The sequence below is a fragment of the Rattus norvegicus genome, chromosome 1 (assembly GCF_036323735.1).
Source record: "Rattus norvegicus strain BN/NHsdMcwi chromosome 1, GRCr8, whole genome shotgun sequence".
NCBI classification, from domain to species: Eukaryota; Metazoa; Chordata; class Mammalia; order Rodentia; family Muridae; genus Rattus; species Rattus norvegicus.
In genome coordinates this window covers 236,260,430-236,281,184 of record NC_086019.1, presented here as the reverse complement: position 1 = coordinate 236,281,184, position 20,755 = coordinate 236,260,430, and the positions used below count along the sequence as shown (strand labels likewise).

General features: G+C 47.2%; 1 protein-coding gene and 1 non-coding gene across 4 annotated transcripts in view; both read right to left on the bottom strand.

Annotated features, from left to right (window-relative positions):
- Positions 1–20,755, bottom strand: part of Rcl1 (RNA terminal phosphate cyclase-like 1) — a 44,520-nt gene that overhangs the window by 1,413 nt on the left and 22,352 nt on the right. The window contains exons 4-9 of one of the 3 annotated variants that reach the window (XM_063264530.1): positions 19,391–19,465; positions 19,005–19,129; positions 13,164–13,289; positions 10,583–10,739; positions 8,276–8,379; positions 5,211–5,423 (exon numbers count right to left, since the gene is read on the bottom strand). In XM_063264530.1, coding sequence (XP_063120600.1) covers positions 5,390–5,423; positions 8,276–8,379; positions 10,583–10,739; positions 13,164–13,289; positions 19,005–19,129; positions 19,391–19,465 — 621 coding nt within the window. In that variant the 3' untranslated portion in view covers positions 5,211–5,389. Of the gene's footprint in view, positions 1–5,210; positions 5,424–8,275; positions 8,380–10,582; positions 10,740–13,163; positions 13,290–14,371; positions 14,432–19,004; positions 19,130–19,390; positions 19,466–20,755 lie in introns of those variants that run through there. The other 2 variants (NM_001399456.1, NM_001399457.1) reach the window with 2 other exon arrangements.
- On the bottom strand, positions 7,167–7,263 carry Mir101-2 (microRNA 101-2). The gene has a single exon (NR_031799.1). It is a non-coding gene; the product is annotated as a microRNA 101-2 (primary transcript).

Below are 20,755 nucleotides of genomic sequence, written 5' to 3'. Positions count from 1 at the left end.
CTGTGAAAGATTCATGTATCATTTCCTGTAACAGAGAGCACGGCATTCCCCTTCCTGAGACAGCAATTCTTCAGGTGAGCTGCAAAGAAGCTTCAAACTGCTGCCCTAGTACAGGTGTGGCCCCAGTTTAACCAGAGGGCTCACCTGGACCATTCACTAAACACTAAGGGTTAGAGGAAGTATCCTCATGGAAATGTCTAGAATCGCAGAGCACATTCAAACACATGCTCTCCTTTTTCCTGTATTCTGTGCTGTCAAAGCATAGGGACCAGGAATCTACTAGGAGCAAGCATCCCGGGGCTGTAACCGAACATGCTGAAGAGACACTGCTAAGTGAAGAATCCTACTCCGTTCATCTGCAATTAAGGGTCACACAGACACCTGTGTACACTGCTTCCCGATCCAGCCTCCTTACCCCAGCCACACAGTTCTAAGCCTAAAGTACACACAGATCACCTGAGGAACTTTGTCATACTGATTCTAGGTGTGCACACCAATGGAACAGAACTGGGGGTCAAGAAATAAACCCACATACTTAAGGTCAAGTTAACAGCTTTGTCAGGAATAAATTAGACAAATGATATGGGAATGCCTGATTATTCACAAGCAAAGGATGGTGGCATTTGACTCCCTGTCACACACGAAATCAACTCAAGCTCTTCAAAGCCTCTGTAAACATTGAAACTATAGGGTGACCACCATTGCGTTTGGACAATGAACAGTTTTAACAGTTGCTAAAACAGAAATACCAAAATTAGAGCAGTAATAAAACAGAAAATCTCACAGTAATTTAGGAAAACAATTAAAAAGACAGGCAAGAGATCTAAGTAGAATCCCCTTAAAGACACACAAGCAACAAGGCACGAGACAGCCAGAGCATGGAGGGAGGCTGCCTTGTTTGCCACTGGGGAAATGAAAAGCAAATCTGCTGGCAGAAACTATTTTGTGCTCAACTGGTGGCACTAAGAAAGACATAGTGACAAGCGTGGGAGGCAGTGGGTGAACGGCTTCGCACGCTGTGCCTAGAAAAGCACCAGCCTTCACACTCAGGCAGAGTCCAGGTATGACACGGCACTTTTAGATTCGTCCTCGAGGGAAGTGAGAGCACACGCCCTACAAACAGACCTATGCACACACACTGGCAGCGGCACTGGTCATGAGAGTCAACTACCCAACAAGAACCCACATGGAGAACAGCCCGATGCCCACTGACCGATGGAAGAAAAGGCATGTCCTATTCATGGATATCACCCAGCGCTCTAAGGCACTTGTATGTGCTCTGTAAACTGTGCTAAGTGAGAGAAGTGGTCACTAAGGGCCTATAGTATCACATAATTTGTTTTCTAGAAAATGGTCACAAGAGTTCTCTCTTGCTGAGGCAGAGCTGGGAGAGCAGGACAAATGGACAGCGACCACAAATGGTCACAAACTTTCTTTCCGGGGTGATAAAAATGTTCTAAAATTAGACTGTGGTTTTTCAACTCTGAGTATACTAAAAACTGTTAAGCTGTACACTGTAAATGTGTAAACTGTATGGTCACATAAATTATATTTCTACACATCTATGTGTTTTAAACATGTACTGATCCTGGGTCCCAACCCTAGTCAGTTACATATAAAATTAAGGACAAAGCCTGCTGCCGTGAATGTGCCTCCCCTGTGCTTGGTCCACTCACAGGAGGGAAATACACTAAGAGACTAGAGCACTGTGGATCAACTCACCTGTGTCTGAGCTGTGGGCATGCCACCAGACAGGGACCAACCCTGAGCTACCTGTAGCACCAGGGGAGATCTGCTTTGCTGTCCCTCCATGTAAGGACTTCATCTTTACAATGCAAGCCCATTTTAAACTCTCCCATGAAGCCTTCCTCACCAGTAACACCTGTCCACCTGACTCTTCTCTGTCTCGTAGGAGTTCCTACTACATTCTCTGCTTAGTGGCTACGTAAGTTGCTGCCATACAGTGCTCTGGGTAGGTAAGTCACAAAGGTATCTCAACAAAGATGTCCTTCTGCATACATGAAACGCTCTCCCTGCTATTTGAAGGCACCAAGGAGAACAGAGAAGTTGGGGGTAACTGAGAAATGACTTGAGCTTTCTTGGTAATTAAGGGAAATCAGTTCTCCCCCTGCTGGCTTTCTGGTCTTACTGACCATGGGAATTTTCCCCTCTTTTTTCTTTCTCCTTTCTCCATCTATCCTACCACCTTCTGCATCTTGTCTTAGGGAAAAGAAGACACAGACACAAATCCCACAGATAAACAGGCCACACACATGTGTGAGCAGAGCCTCCAGCTGGCAGCGGAAACACCAGGGCCTCACCGACTCATCTGCAGGCCAAGGGGAAGACAGTTTGATCTCCCTTGCTGCTGCTGCGTGTACTGACACAGGCCTGAGGCAAGCTTCCCTCTGGGCCCCATGCAGCTACTTCACTGTGAATCATTCCACTGTGCTAAAAGGGCCAGACGCGCTCCCTAGCTGGCAGAACTCCTGGGACTCCAGCGTGCTCCGTGTCTTGGAGGGGGTGGAAGTGTGCAGGCTACTTATGGATGGCTTTGAGGAATCTGCAGCTTTTGGAACAGTTATGAAAAGCAAAGGTTGTTTAACTTTCTCCACAGCATTCTGCCAGCCTCTCAGGCTGTCTGAGGAAGGCAGCAGCAGGGAGGCTGAGGAGTATTTCAGAATGTCCTTCTTCCCCCTCCGGCCCCATTTTCTCTACGTTTTTCTGATGTAGGTGGAACAACAGAAAGCAAAGCTGAAGTTGAAATGTGACAAGGGAGATGCTAACCTAAACGACACGTCCTTAGCAAAGAGGGGCTGGTGGGCTGTGCTGCTGTGGGGCTGGTGGGCTGTGCTGCTGTGCTGTGCACACCTTTCATTTAACCCCGGCACTTGGGAGGCAGACTCAGGTAGATCTGAGTTCAAGGCCAACTTGATCTAGAGGGAGTTCCAAGACAGTCAAGGACACACAACCCAGTCTTGAAAAAGAAGAAGGAAGGGAGGGAGGGGAGGGAGAGAAGGGAGGGAGGGAGGGAAGGAGGGAGAGAATGAAGGAAGGGAAGAAGGGAGGGAGGGAGGAAGAAAGGGAGGAAGGGAGAGAATGAAGGGAGGGAGGGAGGGAATGAAGTGAGGGTGGGAGGGTGGGAGGGAGGAAGAAAGGGAGGGAAGGGGAGAGTATCTAACCTGAGAGCAAGGAGAAGCTTTTCTTAAAGCCTCTAGGGGCAAATGGAGTTTTATGCAACTTCAGAGTAAATGATCTTAATGCCCCACTTAACAACTCTCTCTCTCTCTCTCTCTCTCTCTCTCTCTCTCCCCCCATCCATCCATCCATCCATCCATCCATCCATCCATCCATCTCCCACTGTCACTGTCAATAAGCAAGGACCATCTGCCCACAGAATCGCAATGGCCAGGCCTGGACAGGCTCAGGCACAGCCCCTCCAATGGCCTGGGCAGCACAAGAGGAAGGAAGCAGTGATGGGTTAGCCTCTTCCACCAACCCAGCAGGTTTCTGTGTTACCTGGATGTGGGCCAGGGTTAGGGCCGCCAATACGTTAGGTCCAGAGGCTGGGGGACAAGATTTCAGAGTAAGGAGACCACTCCATGTGTCTGCACTTTTGAGACCAGTAGTGTGACTGATGCCAACACTTCAACCTTACTCCAAGAATGGCGTTAGAATGACGTCATTAAACTTGGTTAAGGGCGACAGGAAACAGAATTGGGTTGATATGCCACACAATTGGGTTGATATGGGCACACAGCCAACCACTACCACAAGTAGGCATCGCTTTATGAAAAGCATCACGGTCTAAGGTGTGCAGAGGCTGAAATGAGGACGCCTGAGAGTTGCGGCACGATGCTCTGTATCGGCAGAGTCCTGAGAGACCAGCGGCAGTGGACGGGACCCAGCTCTTTAAGCTAACGTCAGTTAAGGGAAGCAGCATCTCCAATGAACCTGTTCCAGTCAGAGCATGGCCACCTTTCTGTGAGGTGACCCTGGCAAGTGATATGATGTCTTATCAACTAAGATGAGGCACACCCACATTTTCACTCGCACACTCACACGGGTTATGTTGGAAATTACGGAGTTAAAAGATTTAAAATGCCCTAGCTTTCTGTTCAACAAAAGGGAAATCAGCTCCGTACTGAAAACCCAGACAACTGCCCAGGCCTAACAAAGGCATGGATCTTGGACAGCCTACAACCACCATTTTTCTAAACCAGCATAATCCTTACTTACACTCTAAATATTTGCCCTTATACCGTAATGAGGTCCTCACACATCAAGGAAACTTCTCTTTGCAACAGATGGAGACCATTACAGAAAACTACAACCAATCAGAATGCTGGGGTGTGGAGCCCAGCCCCAACACATGAATATGCCTATAACTCCCATACCTGAGGCCAGGGGACACTGGGAGGTGGTGGGGGTGGGGTGGGATGATTTTAAGTGGGAAAGGATCAGGGAGTTTGCTGTGAGATTGTGTCTTGAGGGTTAGAAGCTACATCCCCAGTGTCTCACCAACATGAACTGGACAAGGATAACATAACGACAGACATGCTAAAGCGGAAGTGGGTGGGAAGCCCACGAGGCCTGAACCCTATACAAAGAACTAGGGTCCACTTAGGACTGCTGAGAGCAGGAATGTAGCTTCTTCCAGGGAAGGGCATATCAAATGGTTATCCAACGGTCAGCCCTGAAAATATACACACAAGCTACATTTATGTATTCAGGAATGTGTGTGTGTGTGTGTGTGTGTGTATATGTATGTATGTATGTATGTAAAGTAACAACAATTATTAGGAAAAAATACCATGAATTTGAAAGAGAGCAAGACAGAATATATGAGAGAGTTTGGAAGAAGAAAGGGAAAGAAGAAATGATTTAATTCTATTATAATCTGAAACAAAGTACAAGAGTTAAAAAAAAAAAAAAAAAAAAAAAGATCATCTGGGGACTGAGGCTCTCCAGCTCTGTAGTGGAGCACTCAGCTGGCTAAGCAGCGTAAGGCCCTGGACTTACGCTAGCACCACAAACAAACAAACAAACAAACAAACAAACGAATCAAGCAGTGGCCCGCTCACAGCAGACAGTGTCCGTTAAACAAACAATGCCTACACCACTCTGCAATGTATAAACAGGAATGTACAATTTGTGAAGGAATGTTACTATAAGTCAGTTGTAAATTTAAAGTAATACATACAGCTATACAGAGAGCTCTCGAGCACGTGCAGCCGACTTCAGGCCTGAGATCCCTCTGTGGAAGTTCACCTGCTGGAGCTCAAAGTGACATGATGGGTGCAATGAGGGTGTCAAGGCAGACCCAAGTTCCCCAGACCTAGTGCCACAGATGCTGCTAAGCACCCGACCTCCCGTTATCGACAGAGGCTCAGAAATGGTCAGCATCAGTCTCCCCGGGGGCACTGTAGCACAGACAGAGTGTAAGCACAAACAGGTTGGACACCAAGGTCTGCACAGGCAGAAAGCTCCTGCAAGCTTTGATCTCCTTCCTGTCAGGACCTCTGAGCGTTCTAAGTGCCTGATGATGGTGAAGTAGGTGTACGTGTAGCTCAATATATAAAGATATTTGATGCATTGATATATAGGTACATAATAATGTATGATATATTTTTGTTATTTTAACTTATAAATAAAATAGAATTTCTTACTAAAATGTAAAATTAAGCTTCCTGGACTTAAAACTATAAGCCAACAATACTCAAATTTAAAACAGAGAGTTTCTCTTCTCCTGTCCATGGCATCCAAGACTATTTATTCAAATGAGAAAAACTGTCTGGTCTCAAAATGGTCACCCATATAGACTTAATTACTCAAATAGTACAGAGGAGCAGAAGCAGCAACCTCCTATAGCAACAGGGAAAGCAGGGAGGGGAGGGAGGAACACTTAACCCTTACTTCCCAGCAAGGGCCTGAGGGAAAACTTCATAATCCTGGTGCTCCAGAAAACGGCACCTGAGATGCTAGTCACACAAATCAACCAATCAACGGCCAAAGGAAATGCAGATGCCTTCTTCAAACCAAGAATATTCTTGCTTTCCTCAAGGAAAGTGAGGTCCAAAAAAACTTGTCTCTATGACTTTATTAGCACACAAATATGATGTGATACTCTGCCCACCCCCATGATAAGTCCTGGTGCCCGTCCTATTCATAGATAAGATGCCAATTATGCCTGTAATGGCCCATGCTCACCCTTTGTCTTCTGAGAGGCTGGAGCCTCTCACAAGATTAAGGGCAAAGGGGTCCCAATCACAGACACGCCTTTGCTGAATATAATTCCCCACCTGTGCTTGCTGATACCAAAAAATGCTTGGGGCAGGTAGGCTGTGTGAGGCAGAGGAGGCGGAGTGTGCTAAGCCCCAGAGGAAGGAGCACGTGTCCAAGCCTCAGATCCAAATCTCAATGCACAGAATGCTCCCATCTGGACTACTTTCAAAGCTCCACTCAGAGCAGACTACTGTTTTCCCAGGAGTTGCAGTAATTTTAGGTTTCTGGAAAAAGAAAGGAAACCTAAAAGGATTATGTGGTGAAGGACAGTCACATCCCAAAAGGCTGCAGACATTAAAGGATTATACAAGGCCCTGGAGTTGAAGTGGAAGACTCTCCAAAAACAACTTAAGAAAAAAAAGGATAAAAAATATATATTCCATGTTCACACGCTGTTCTGCCAAGGCCCAAGCCATGGACCACACACATTTGGAGACAGTGGCTTTTACTGTCTCTGGGACAGCCACGGGGCCTCTGCTGCCCTGGAGCAGAAGTTGGACAAGCACTGACCGGCTAAGAAGCCAACTGTCCCAAGATGCTCACACAGCCACCAGTTGCTTCCAGGAACTGATGGAATCCTGCACCTGGGAGCTGTGCTGGCCACCCACCTCCCTTCTGAATGTTCCAGTGACATTCTGTCTGAGCAATGTGGACTTCTGAAGTTAGCGTCACAGATTACTCATGTCTAGATTCCGGCTCTGTGAAACACTTTACACACATTACCAGGAGATAACGTGTCCTCCCTGCTTATCAGTGTTCCCTGCTGCTAAGAGAGTGTATTCCCTTTCATCGTCTGTTCCAAAAACCTCACACTGCCAACTCTAAAAGTAAAAGAATCTCCTTCAACTTCTGGCTCCCCAAGGCCCTCCTCTTCTCAACGTGATGGCACCACCATTCTTCAGCTATCACAGTACTGTACCTTTCAGATCTACAGCATCGGTACCATGATAACCGAAAAAGGACAGTTCAGTCTCAGATCTACCTGTCCCCTCCCCATTTACTACCCCTAGCTGACCATACAGCTAGCTTAAGTCTGGGAGCACGTAAGTGCATGTCCATACACATGTGTGCATGTCCATACATGCAAACACACACACACACACACACACACACACACACACACACACGAGCCTGTTTTCAAACCTGCTCATTTATCCCTGACTAGAAATGTGTCTTGAGCTTTGCCCTCTGTAATTCAAGTCTCCCAACTCGCTACTACTCTTGGAGTGTACAGTGTGTTTTATACCCTAGCAGTCGATTTCTGCTAATTAATACCCAACTGCCCCAAAACATCTCTGTAATTCCCAACTGGTCTGGGAACATTCCTATGAATTTTACCTCTTTATCTCCCCCAGCCAGCTCATATGGAATACCATCAGAAAAACAGCCCATTTGCCACAGTTAGAATGCCAGCATGTGAGAGGGATGTAAAGTGAATAAATAAAAACCTCACCAAATCAGCACAGGTTGTCCGCTTAACCCTCTGGAGCAACTAGACCTCTCTTAGAGCAGAGGCGACACACTATTGCCACAGTTAGGAAGGGCAGGTTCCTTGTTTGCCTCAGTGGATCTTTGCTGGGAGTGTGACTTTCAGCCGCTACATGGGTCAGCTGTTAGCTTACCCTCATTGGTTGGTAGATGAGTCTTCCTCAGGAGGAAGGGGATGCCATTGGGAAGACGGGGGTGGGAAAACTTCAAGCTACATGTTTCTCTCCAAATAGAAACAAGACAAAATACAGACACGAGAACTATGCAGTGTATATGCCAGGGCTCAGGTAACAGGAGGACAGTAGTTATACTGGGAAGAAGGGAAGATCCAAACCCCGTGGGAAGAAAGACACACCAGGTTAACAGTTGCCACTGCTGGCTAGTTAAAGATCAATACAAGCAGGGACACTGCTGTGGTCACAGGTTAGGCACATCTGTGTCATTCTGTATAGGCAGAAAGCCAAACAGAACACATCAATGAGGACAAATGAAAGCTACTTACGTGTAGGGGGAAAGTGGTCCCAGCAGGACTTTGGAGACGTCCTGCTGTCCAAGGGTCATGAGCAGCAGAACTAGACTTTGGCTGGTTGAGTCCACACATCCACCCTGTAAACACAAACACACTAATGATTAATCACAAACCAGAAAGGGGAATGAACAAGCAGGGAGAGAAGAGGACAAAAGCCCTTCGAACACCAAAAGCTCCAGACAGCGGACTGAAGGTCAAGCTGAACGTGGGCCTCCTGAGGAAGACTCATCTACCAACCAACGAGGGTAAGCTAACAGCTGACCCACGTAGCGGCTGAAAGTCACACTCCCAGCAAAGATCCACTGAGGCAAACAAGGAACCTGCCCTTCCTAACTGTGGCAATAATGTGTCGCCTCTGCTCTAGGAGAGGTCTAGTTGCTCCAGAGGGTTAAGCAGACAACCTGTGCTGATTTGGTGAGGCACAGAGCAGTCAGTCACACACACGCACGGAGTAGCTGTGAGAGGTCTCCCTGCATTCATCCCACGGAGCTCTGGAACAACTCCTAAGTGCTCCTGAGCTCTTCCCGTGACCCGACACTGCCAAGAGCACAGCCACACTGCTTGTTGTTATTACAAAGACACTGTCCCTCCCCAAGTTTTATTTCCTTGTTTTCCTTCCAAGCATAAGCAAAACAATTTTCTCTAAAACTTCCCCTGAAGCACGACTGTGTTTGCTTCCTTTTTTCATTCTTTATTTCCAACTATGTCTTTTAAAAAAGCCTTTATTCCTGACTACTCTTCCTAGGGTAACTGTAACAATGTCAACATATATACACCGTTACAGAGTACAAGCAGGATGTCATAACATTCTTACCCATCTTATGTATCTGAAAACTTAAGTTTGTGACTGTGGTTCACTGCTGTCCAAGGCTAGACTCTGAGTACGACGACAGGTCAGCCAGAGAGGCTTACAGGGTGCCTCCTTCCTTTCTAAAGGCATTCAGGGCAGGGAGTAAAGCAACCGGAGCTGCAGACACCCCTCAGACTGTCACTCCTCATTTAGTAGGCCTTTATGAAAATCCATTCCTCTAAAGTTATTAAAGAACAAGAAACTTTTTTTTTTCATTTTTTTCATTAAACTTTAGGACAAAAGCTGCTTTTCATACAAAACAGGAAATCTGACCCACAAAACCAATTGTTTCCCAGCTCTTGTTTATTTCCCTACAACTGCCTAAAACTAAGCTGTTCTCTTCTCCCTGCTCCGCACGCCAAGCTGCTATTGCACTGCCTCAGTGCTGATCTGCACTAGGTACTGGACGGAAACTTCAATGCACTAAAACGTCAGGGTCCACGTACAGACATTGCGGAGGGAGTGGGGGCTCCAAGTCATGGCACGGATGGGGCAGCCTTTGGGAGCAGGCTCTTAAAATGGCCCAGGGCTTAGATAAGCAGGCCTTGGAAAGAAGACAAGGGCAGCAGAGTGGGGCGGCTCACAGGCAATGGGAAAGAGGCCAGGTTCTGAATTCTGGGAGGATGGGAAGCCAGTGTAGGGCTCTGCCAATGGACAGAAAGGGAGTCCAGGTTTGGAGGTAGAACCCGACTAAGAGAGAGGCTGACGAGGATGTGAAAGAATTCTCCTCATTGAAGACAAGAGCGGGGGAGGGGAGGGGAGGGGAGGGGAGGGGAGGGGAGGTGGAAAGACAGCAGGGCAGTGGATGGAACAGCAGGACAGAACCACGAGTGGGTGGTAATCCTTGAGCAGAAGGAACTGGGTCAGAGACTCCCAATTGTGATATTAAAAACAAACAAACACCTTCAGAAGGGAGGGTTTTGCTCTTACAGAGCTGTGGAGAATTAGTCAAAACAGCATGAACTGTTTTCAACCTATTACTAATTAAAGACTAGACACTCACAGGAAGTTTTCTTAGTGGCTAAAAGATCTCAACTAAAGGTAAGAACCCAATACCTAATCCAGGTTGCATGTTTTTCTGCTGGCACCAATGGAAAACCCACATGCCAGCTGCGCCCATGGGCTCACGCTAAATCCCCTGAAACATGGTTTCCATTTCTCATGGTCTCCTAGAAAGGGACAGAAGTGCCCCCATAGTTGGGCTCCCTTCTCTCCTCTTCCCCAGTAAAAGCTAGCTGTTCTCTGTCCCACTAGAACTGATCTTGTTCATGGACTAATTCAATGAACCCATTAAACTAGTGAATTCTAAACTACTTGATACACGAACACAGCTCTTTAGCATAACTCAGAAAGGAGTAAAGAAGGAAAGACATCTGATTATCTTTCCCTGACTGTTCCTTTCTCTGCGTCCGCAGAGCCAGAGGACATACCCTGTAGATTTCCTCGAGCAGCAGCTTTGCACAGTTCCTGCCGAGGTCCTCAGGAAGCACTGCTGCTCCCTGGCCCTGGGGATTGGAGGCCAGTTCAGCACTCAGGAAGGTACCGTTGGTAGTCTCTGCAACCAGGGACAGCCCGAAGCCTGGAGACCTAGTGATGCAAGGGCAGACACCCAGTAAGCGAAGGCACACAAAGACAGATGCATTCTTCATTAGAGCAGTAGACTCCCAAGGCAAGGGGAAGTTCACAGTTACTCTTGGACCTCTATTCCCTTGCTTTCTCCCTCCCTGCTCTTTGCAAAAACTCTGTGTTTCCAACAACAATCAAAGAGTATGATGCCAACAGGTGCCCAGGTACCGAGCATGCAAATGTCAGTTGTCTTCACTTACATGCTGGGAGTAAGCAGCCTGACACGGGGGCCTATGCATTCCAGAGTACGGAAGTTCTCCAGTGCCCATTCGACCCTGAACTTCAGCCAATTCAGAACTTACTACAACCTTGGAGACCATCTGACTACAACTCTGAGAAATACCATGTTTCCCTTAATCAAAAGTATGAAACCAGAAAGGGGAAAAGGAGTCCCATGTTTGTACTTTTGTCTGGAGACAGCACAGAACTTGGAATTCATTTCAATGAGAACAATCAATGGGCTGGCACTGTGGTCTCTGCACATCTCTACCGACCAACAGCTGGGACCTAATAGTTTTGTCCAGGACCACAACTGACTTAGGCATCCAATAGGCAAGCACCCATACAAAGCTTCCACATCCAGGAACCAGAAGCATGCTGCGCAGACACCTGAGATTCCATCCCCACAAAACACAGCAACAACAATTCAACCAGAAACAAAACAAACAGTTCAGATTGTGCCTCAAACGTACCTTGTCCAGTGCAAAGTAAATACATCACTAGAACAGCTTTTCCACTGGCATGTTCCATGCACCATTGCAACAGACCTACCGCCCCAACACTGGTCAACACCGCTCACAAAATGTCTTCCATATCTACAACAATGGCCAAAGTAGTTCCAGAGAAACTCTAGGCATAGCTACATCCATTTGTGTTTTAGAGACTGTTTCACTAGGTAGCCCCAGTTAGCCTCATGACCAATCCTTGTCTTAGCCTCCAAGAGGGCTGGGATTAGACATGCATCATCAAAACTGGAATGCTGTTTCGCAAGCACTATATGGACTCATCGTGTGGAAGGATTCTATTGCCCAGTTTTAAACTTCCTTAAAGCAATCACGATACCTGCCAAAGCAAGGTTCCAGAGCACCTGACTCATGTTTAACAATGTAGCATCACTCACCTTACTAGACATCTAGAGAACTTAACATATAGATTCCTCTGGATCCTGAGAAACTGCGTGTCTAACATGGCGGCAGCATGCACAGGACATCACTGAGGATCTGCAGTGGGGGTCTGCAAAGCGTTGCTTCCTCCACAGCTTTCCTTCCTACTTATGAAGGACTCCTTACTTATCGTTTCTTCTTTAAAGTAATGGCTGTCCAAATGGGACACATTGGACCAATGTGCATGCTGGTCTAAGTGCTAATACAGCTCATCAAGAACTCTTGGCTTCCAGGGTTCCAGGGCATGAACACTACATTTCAACAATCCTTACTCATGTTGAACCATCACTGGATCAGACAAGGGCATGATTTCACAGTGATTTATAACCTATAACTTGGGATTTAAAGCTAAACTCGAATGTGAGTAATACATCAGTTTTATACATAATTTTTAACACAAAGCTTGGAGATCATATCAATATATTGATATTGAACATGACGCTACACCAGGGCAGCTAGGGGAGCAGCACTATAAAAGCTATTCTGTAGCTGGTGGCAGGCAGTATGGCCTCCAGGCAGCCTGGCCTTCAGGCCTGCACTATTCTTTTCTGCCCATTCTCGAAAAGCAAAAGATCAGAGAACAGACTATCCCAGTACACTCAGACAGCCTCTGCTGCTACCTACCTACCCTTTCCCAGCCCCTGGCAATCACCTCCATTAAAGAGCAGACCCACTGCTAATTCCAGATCTACAGCTGGGGAAGCAGGCAGGAAGAAAAGGCAAACACCAGGAGTTACCATTTCCACAGCATGTATTGACTGCTACATACAGATAGCATACATAGACACCTTTTAAATCACTATTTACAATCATCGTAGGATACATCATTACCCTCAGTGCATAAAGAAAGAATGTTCTGGTGTTTGAATAACAGGAATGGGAATGTCAATGCCCTTTCTATCCCCAGAAGGAAGGGCCAACTGTGTAGACACAACCTTTCTAGGCCTGACCTCTGACACCATCGCTTTCCACTGGAAGGTGTGAAGGCCAAACTTCTCCCTCCCACTCAACCACCCAGTCCTCGTGTATACTCTTTGCTCAAGTCAGGAGAGACTCGGAGACAGCCGTGCGGACCCTTAGAGAAAAGGCGATTTCCTAACCAAGTAGATATCCGCAGAACCCAGTGTTTTTATTTGGGAGAGATAAAACCTGGAAACCAGTGAGTTGGAAAGGAGCGGTGTGGTGTTCCCACTGAGCTCGGCTGCTGCTGCAATGCACTCACTTCCCAGAATTGACGCCTTTCATGTGATCTGTGTAGATATAGATGTCAGGGATGAACTTGTTGAGGATGCCCCTTGCAGAATCCACAATCCGGTTTGCCATCTGAGGTGATACACGCACTGAGTACCTGCAGCCCAGGGTTAAGGAAGTTATGATGCTTGCATGTCACAACAAAGAAGAAAAGCGTGTTAGAAAGCTAGCAAGTTTGTGCCATGTGCCATGCTGGTACTTAAAATTCCTGTCTCCCAACTGCCGTTATTTAACATAATAGCTCTACAAGTAAATTTTTTACACTATTAAAAAAATAGTTTCAAACAGTCATGGCGAAAAGGAATCTAGATTCCTAGGATGGAAGTCAGCTCCCACTGCCCAGCCAGCCTTCTCTGTAACTGTCCACTCTACATTGTGAAGCTGCCTGTGCTCATCTCAGCCACAATCGGGCTCCCAGTGACAACTGCGACAACTCTGCTACAGCCTTTGGGCGTCCGACTGCTGTAAGGAGCCTCGCTTTGATCTAAGGCTAGGCCAGATACCACAATGGCTGACCCTGGGCCAATCCCAGTCCCCCTCCCAGGATGATAACAGAGGGTCGGGAAGCAGAAAGATCAGGGTGACTGCAGGTTTCCCAAACATATGACTTAAGAAGCAATTGCTGCACTTGCGAGGACTACCTGATAGTCTTTGGTGGGAACTACTACCAAGCACTCTGCAACAAGGGACGCCAGAAGAGGAGGAAGGACTTGGCAAAAGGGGTTGGTGTGAGGATGTGGAACCCATAACCCCAAGTTAAAACTTTGTAACGGAGAGCGACTCTCCCGACCCCTCAGGAGCTGGAGAGACACACGCAGGCCTAAGCAATGGGAAGAGCACACGGTAAATCCACGTAGACTCCAATGAAGTGTGAGCTGCCCATTCCCACAGGACTCTTCAGTGACTACTCTCAACATGAGAACTAAGAAACAAAACACCGTGCACGGAGTCTGACCTGTCAGCCAGCTCCTCTCCTGGCCTGGACCAGAACACAGCTGAAGAGCAAACCTGGATCCTGCTGTGAAGACTCTCCAGTCTGCTTAGTGAGTCCATCCCCAACCTGTAACCTCTGACTACCTGCACCCAGTCAGTCTTCAACCTCCACGGCCTCCCAGCACTCTTCCGTCCACGTATGCCTCCCACCTGAAGCCCTCCAGGCAGTAGCTGACTTGAACTTACCATGTCTCCCTTCAGACACATGTTGTCCTTGCTCTGTAAGGCCAAGGGATTTACTGCTGTACCCCTCACAGCTCCAAATCACTTTTGTACTGAGAATCACTGACAAATATTTGACTTGACTCCAAGGACAAATCCCAAATGGCGAAAGAGCAAAAGGGATTTTTTTTTCAATACACAAAGAACCCAGTTTCATCACCACCCCTGCTGTCCAGAATGTACTTTGAACACCATTGAGACAAACAGCCCCAGGTCTTACAGCTTTTGGACTGAGTGGGTGCCATCTTTCTGGAGCCTGACCCTACCCGCTGTCCCTTGGACAGCTCAGGAGGTGCCACCACCCCGAGTCAACCCCACCACACTCAGGATTCCCAGAGGTCTTTCACATACATCTCCCCTTCTCTTACACTCTCAGCAACCCTGTGACGGGGGCCTAAGTCCTGGCTCTGGGGCATATTGCCAGGTGAGCCTATGGGATACCAAACTGAGACACTCGCTCAAAGCTAAACAGATCTGACTACAAAAAGCAGCCTCCTTTCACCCCTCCTGAGATAGGGAGAGCAGTGGGCAAAAGGGGACTGAGTTAAGATGTGCACTGTGTGTGTGTGTGTGTGTGTGTGTGTGTGTGTGTGTGTGTGTGTGTGTGTGTGTGTGTGTGTGCGCGCGTGTGCCTGCGACTCAAACTCTCAAATTAGCCTCTTTACTGATAGGGAAAAGAAGCCAGACTATTCTACAAATCCCAGCCCACCCGAGTCTCCTGTCTGTCTGCCCCCCAGCTTCTGCACTTAATTCTTCCATACTGCATCATGAGCTCTGGATCAGCACCATGAAACTCAGACTGTGCTGCTTCTCTCTTGTAGAGTGGATGGCAGTCAATAACTGAGAACTACTCTTTAGTCACAGTTGCTGGCTCAGACCCCCACCAGCTCCCTCCCAGGACCTGTCTGCTTGGTCATTGATCTGCAAGCAGGAAAAGCAGTACTGGAGTGGGGGTAGGGTATCAGTTAAAGCCACAGTTCTCCCAACTTAATACAAGGATGTGCTCAGTCCAGCCAGAACCAGCCCTACAGGTAAAAAACACAGAATTAACTACTGCTTTTCCAAAGTCAGCTGGTGGTCCAGACTACCAGCTTTTATTCTGGGATGCTGGAACTGGCCAAGGTGGAGACGAAAGCCCACACTCCTTTGAGGGACTCATTAAATAAGAGTCCTGCTGACTGGTGCTAGAATGTTTAGTCTTCAGATAGCAACGTGAGCAGGAGTGCTGTGAGCGCTTCCACAGGCAGACCCGTGCCATTTTAGCTCAAGAGGGAGGATGTGGTACCTCACAAGTGCCTTTTGCCTCAGACTCCACAGGGGGAAGGTTCAAAGAACATCGTTAGCAGTGAAAGCCAGGGAAGACAATGTTCTCCCTTCACAGCCTATGATGCCTGTTCCCACCCAGATCTCTTACCACTTTTACTCTACAAAACACCAACAGTATTCCCACATTCAACGCCTCGGTTCCTCCAGCACTCACACCTACATCTACATGCGACCTTCAATCTAAGGCTTCCGATCTCTTGATCCCCTGCCTTCCCAGAATGGTAAGCACCACTGCCTTGCTAAATGAGGCACTTTCTGGGAACGGCTTCATCCTGGCTCCCCAGCTCACTTCACCTCTCCACCATTATCCTGCACAGCCTACCCACTCCACCAGGGGCTTCCCTCCCTGGAGGAAACAGACCTTATTTACCTGCTTCTCCTGCCAGCTTGTGACCATGGAAAAATTCCAACTTCTGCTGAGCCCGTAGTCTCATGATCCCATGACTTTTATCGTCTTCTGTCATGACCCCATACTGCGACAGCACACAGATGCCATCCCCGTCATGCCTTTCTCCTACCCTGTCCCTCTCTTTAGCCTCAATTCATCTCAACTTTAAAACTCGTCCCAACCCTTTCTACTTCCCCCCTACTTGAACCAACCTTATTGTGTGCCTGTAAATGTGAACATACATTGAATAACAGAAGCCATCACCTACTAATGGCCTCCTTACCCCTGCTAGTGCTTCACGCTACGCACCTCCTACTCGCTAACTTCATTAAAGCCCATGCAGTAGGTCAACAGGCCTGGTGACAAGAGTCAACCAACACATCAGAGAGCATCAGTGCTCAGTAGACACAGTAAATGAGTCCCACTGCTGGGATCTGAACTATCTTGTCACTTTGCTTCAGACTTCTTATTCTCCCAAATTCACTTTTTCCAACCTATAGAAACTTAAATCATGAACAAACTTCCTTGTTTGTGGTTCTGTAACGGTACTCATGTGTGTGCTCAAACATGTGGAGACCAAGAGGCTAACCCAGGAACACCATCTACCCCATTGTTTCTTTTGTTTCTACACCCCCGCCCCCTTTCAACCTGAAACTCATTAAAACCCGTTCCACTCTCATCCACAAAGCTCTACCAGGAACTGGCCAGACTCTCATTAAGCCTGAGCTCCTCAATTAGGACTGGCAGGCAGGGTAACAAGTCCCAGGTATCCTCCTATCTCTGCTTCCCGGTAGGGGTGGTTCTGATGTTAAGGTCCTCTTCCAATTGGCTCTTGATTTGTCAGTAAAGAAAGCCATGGGACAACTGCTGAGTGGAAGGGACAGGTGGAACTTCCTGTTCCCAGGAGGCAGGAAGAGAGATGCAAGGGAGCGATCAGAGTTAGCCAGGCATCGGAGAGAGGAAAACCAGGCAGCCATGTAAGATCTCAAAACAGAGTGGCCGCACAGGCTGCTCCTTCAGGCAGGGGTCAGAAGTTTAGCAGTGGAAGAACAGAGCAGAGGAGTTGATAAGGGCATGCTCAGTGTCCAAAGGCAACTTGAAATTGAACAACTGGGTGCCTGTGTCTTTTGTCAGAGGATTCAACGAAAGCTGGGCGGGGGCTGGTAGCTCAGTCACTTCCTGGAGCAAAAGCAGGCAGAGCATAAAACTACATGCTACACTTCCCCAGGATAAGAATTACATACCTGCCACTACAACAGTTGGCTTTTTAAAGTGGGTTCTGGGGAATCAAACTCAGGCCTTCATGTTTGGAAGGCAAGAGCTTTATAGACTAAGTCATCTGTCTAGCCACAGCCTGTCTTCAAAAGTGTATTCTGTACTGGAGAGATGGCTCAGTGGTTAAGAGCATTGGCTGCTCTTTTAGAGGACCTGGGATCAATTCCCAGCACCCATATGAGAGCTAACAACTGTTTTCCCTGTCCTTCACCCCCCATCCAGGACATGTTCTGTCTCCACTGCTTCTAAAAGAGTTCTTTCTAGGCCTTCAGTTTTCCCTCAGTGCCTCAGCAGACGCTGGCCTAGTGTCCAGAAGGCGCTATCTTTACATCCTCCTCACTTAGTCTTTGTTTTCCAGGTCTGATGGCCAGTCTCCTCTCCCTGAATTCCTCTGGGCTGCTGACTTCACAGCGTTAACTTCTAGCCCTCACCTTGTCCCCTGAGCTACAGATCCTCAATTCTAAATTGATTTCAGTGGAGTCACCAAATCCAGCATGTGTAACTCTGAGCTCATCTCTACCCCATTCCACCATTCCTGGCCTCTCTGGGTAGCTACCATCAGCAAATCCCCACCAACAGGCCTCAGTGAAAAGCATTAAAGCCACCCCGGTGACTCTCAACCCTCTGCGCACTACCCCACTCCCTGCCTCTCAACAGGGCATAACAACTCTGTTACCATGTCCCTTAGTGGCTGCCACTAGGTGAGTTTCTTCCACAACCATACTTTCCAAAGTGTCACAAAAGTTCCGGCATGACCACCCAAGTTGTCCTAATATGCAAACTTGCTCTTCAGATGAAAATCACTGACTCTGAAATAAAGGCCAATTGTCCGACACTGGCTCCTGCTCAATTCATACCCATCAACTGCCAATGACCTACCTGAGTCCTACCCACCCACATCGCTAACCACTCCCCACAACTGTGGTTTGAAGCTTCCTTTGCAAACACTTTTCTCACTGAAGCACCCCACTTCTTGCCCTGCTTCACAAACCTCTACCCTTTAAGGCTCATTCAAATGTCCTGCTTTTCTACAGGTTTAAAAAAAAAAAAAAAAAAGGCAGAGGTTAAAAGCTGGACACCAAATTATTGATAAGGTTTAAATCCCATTTGTACCAATTAGCTATGTGACATTAGTAACAAACAGAGCTTTTATACCTCAGTTTCCCTATCTGCAAAATAGGATTTGAGTCAACTTGAAACATTCGGAAGCTTAACTGAGATTCATAAAGTGATTTTTCCCTAAAGGACATGGAAGAAACACTTCACAGTAGACCATATTGTTACCATTCCAGCCTCCAAAGAGTCCTCCAGGCAGAGTCCCCCTGTCCCAGCTCCCCTAACCACTCCCCACTACTCGTACATCATTTACATGTCCCACTGGAGCTATGGTTTACAGAATTATTTCCATTCCCAGATACTGGAGTATTAAAGGAAGAAAAATGAGTCAATCTTGTCACTGTCAGGCAGATAATAAAACATATCTCAACTAGTACAATTCGCCATTGACACTGATGAGGCTTTGCCTACAGGGTAAACAGTGGGAAGACGAGCGAGCGCTGTCATCTTCACGAGGCAAGAGGGGAATAAGGACTCTAATGCAAAGGATACGCCATTCCTCTGATGCGCTTGATTTTCCCTGGGTCTGTGAGCTGGACAGGCTTCAGGACCTTCCTCACGGGGCAGGAGAAAAGCACTTCACCTCCTCCTCCAGGAGGCATTCCCCGTCGCAAGATCTGCTCAGAGTGGTGAGGAGGAGACGAGAGAGAGCAGACAGGAAAACATGGGTTCCCCTGGCACCCCAACCTAGGAAGGTTAAGTCATTCCCAACAGCAGCACCCACCAGGGGAAGAACACACTGCTGGCTACTGTTAAAGGTCTCTCAGCTCCAGTTTGACGCACTGGTTAGGAGGCCTCATCACTTATCACACGTTTCTTCCAATGAATTAAATAAAAATGTTCGAGATTCATGCAGCCAGCAGTTTACATATTCTCACCTTTAGCTCAAATGACTCTCCATCAATCCCAAACTGTTTCAGTAGAGGAAGTGCTGTTGCCTTAAGAACATCAACCTGTAAGTTATTTCAAGGAATTTTTAATTAAACTTTGAACATGTAGCTAGAGTCCAAGTGGCAAACAAAACTCAAGAAACTGCTGGATTCACACAGAAAACACACTGGGACCTCTGCTCATTCTCACAGGTATCACACACATAACATTACTCTAGTAATTTATCAATAAGTACTATGTTATTTTATAAAGTTGTTTCCAATATACATAACAAGTATACTCTTTAACACTTAAGAGTTGGTGTCTCTCCAGGTCAGAGCAAGGCAAATGAACCCCTCTGTTTACCTAAGAGTCCTGATATAGGTGCTGATTCTATGTGGGGGGTTGGAAGGAGCCTTAGAGGGAACAACGGCCTCGAAATGCATGAAGCACCGAAACCCCCCATTGGTAATCACAGAAGCACTGACAGTTCTGTATCTAGAGCTCCTAGAAGACTCTGGGGAGGTGGCCCTATGACTGGAAGCAAGGGTAATGGCAACTTGAGCAGAAGAGACCAGAAGCCCTAGTCCTGGTCCCAAGCTCAGCTTCTATGAGCTTCACGTGAGGGAGGATGGGCAGGAGTGGGGGGCGGGGGATATCACAGAATCTGAACTTCCTGTCTCCACAATGCCACAAGTCCAACAGGCTGATTCAATTAAATGATCCTCCAATAAGGCTCCAAGGGCAAGATGGTGGTCAGAAGTAGAAATGATATACAGAGCCTAGGAACTAACTCATGCAGAACGGATAGGGTGTCGCAGGGGCAGGATCTGGCAAAACTATTAAAGATTAGCCAATTTAACTAAATATTAAAAGTAAATACATCTAAAAGGAGAAATAAGAAATGCGTCATTGGGTGATTTTGTCCTTGTAGGAAACTATACAGCGTCCTTATACAAACCTAGATGATACTCTATTCCAGGATTCCCTAAAGCCCAGAGAGTGGTTTTCCTTCATAGTAACTCTCCCTAATTGCTCCATCTTGACAGCCTTCTCATGTTGAAGTTGTCACTATAATGCTGGTAGAAGACAGGACCCTCTAGAGGTGACAGAGTAATGTGAATGCAGTCTTCATTAACAGATTATGGACAGTATCAGGGAAGTGGCCTAGTTATTTTTGAAACTAGCTTCTGATACACGGTTAGGTTTGGCTGGATGTCTGTCCTGCCACGCCATGCCCATCACCATGTTACAATGTGCACCAATTCCTGAATTCCCCAGCTTTTAGAAAAGTTTTAATTTATCAACTACCTAGTCTCAGGTACTTTGTTATAGCAATGCTCATCAGACTAAGACGCAGACTCCTCAGCTGC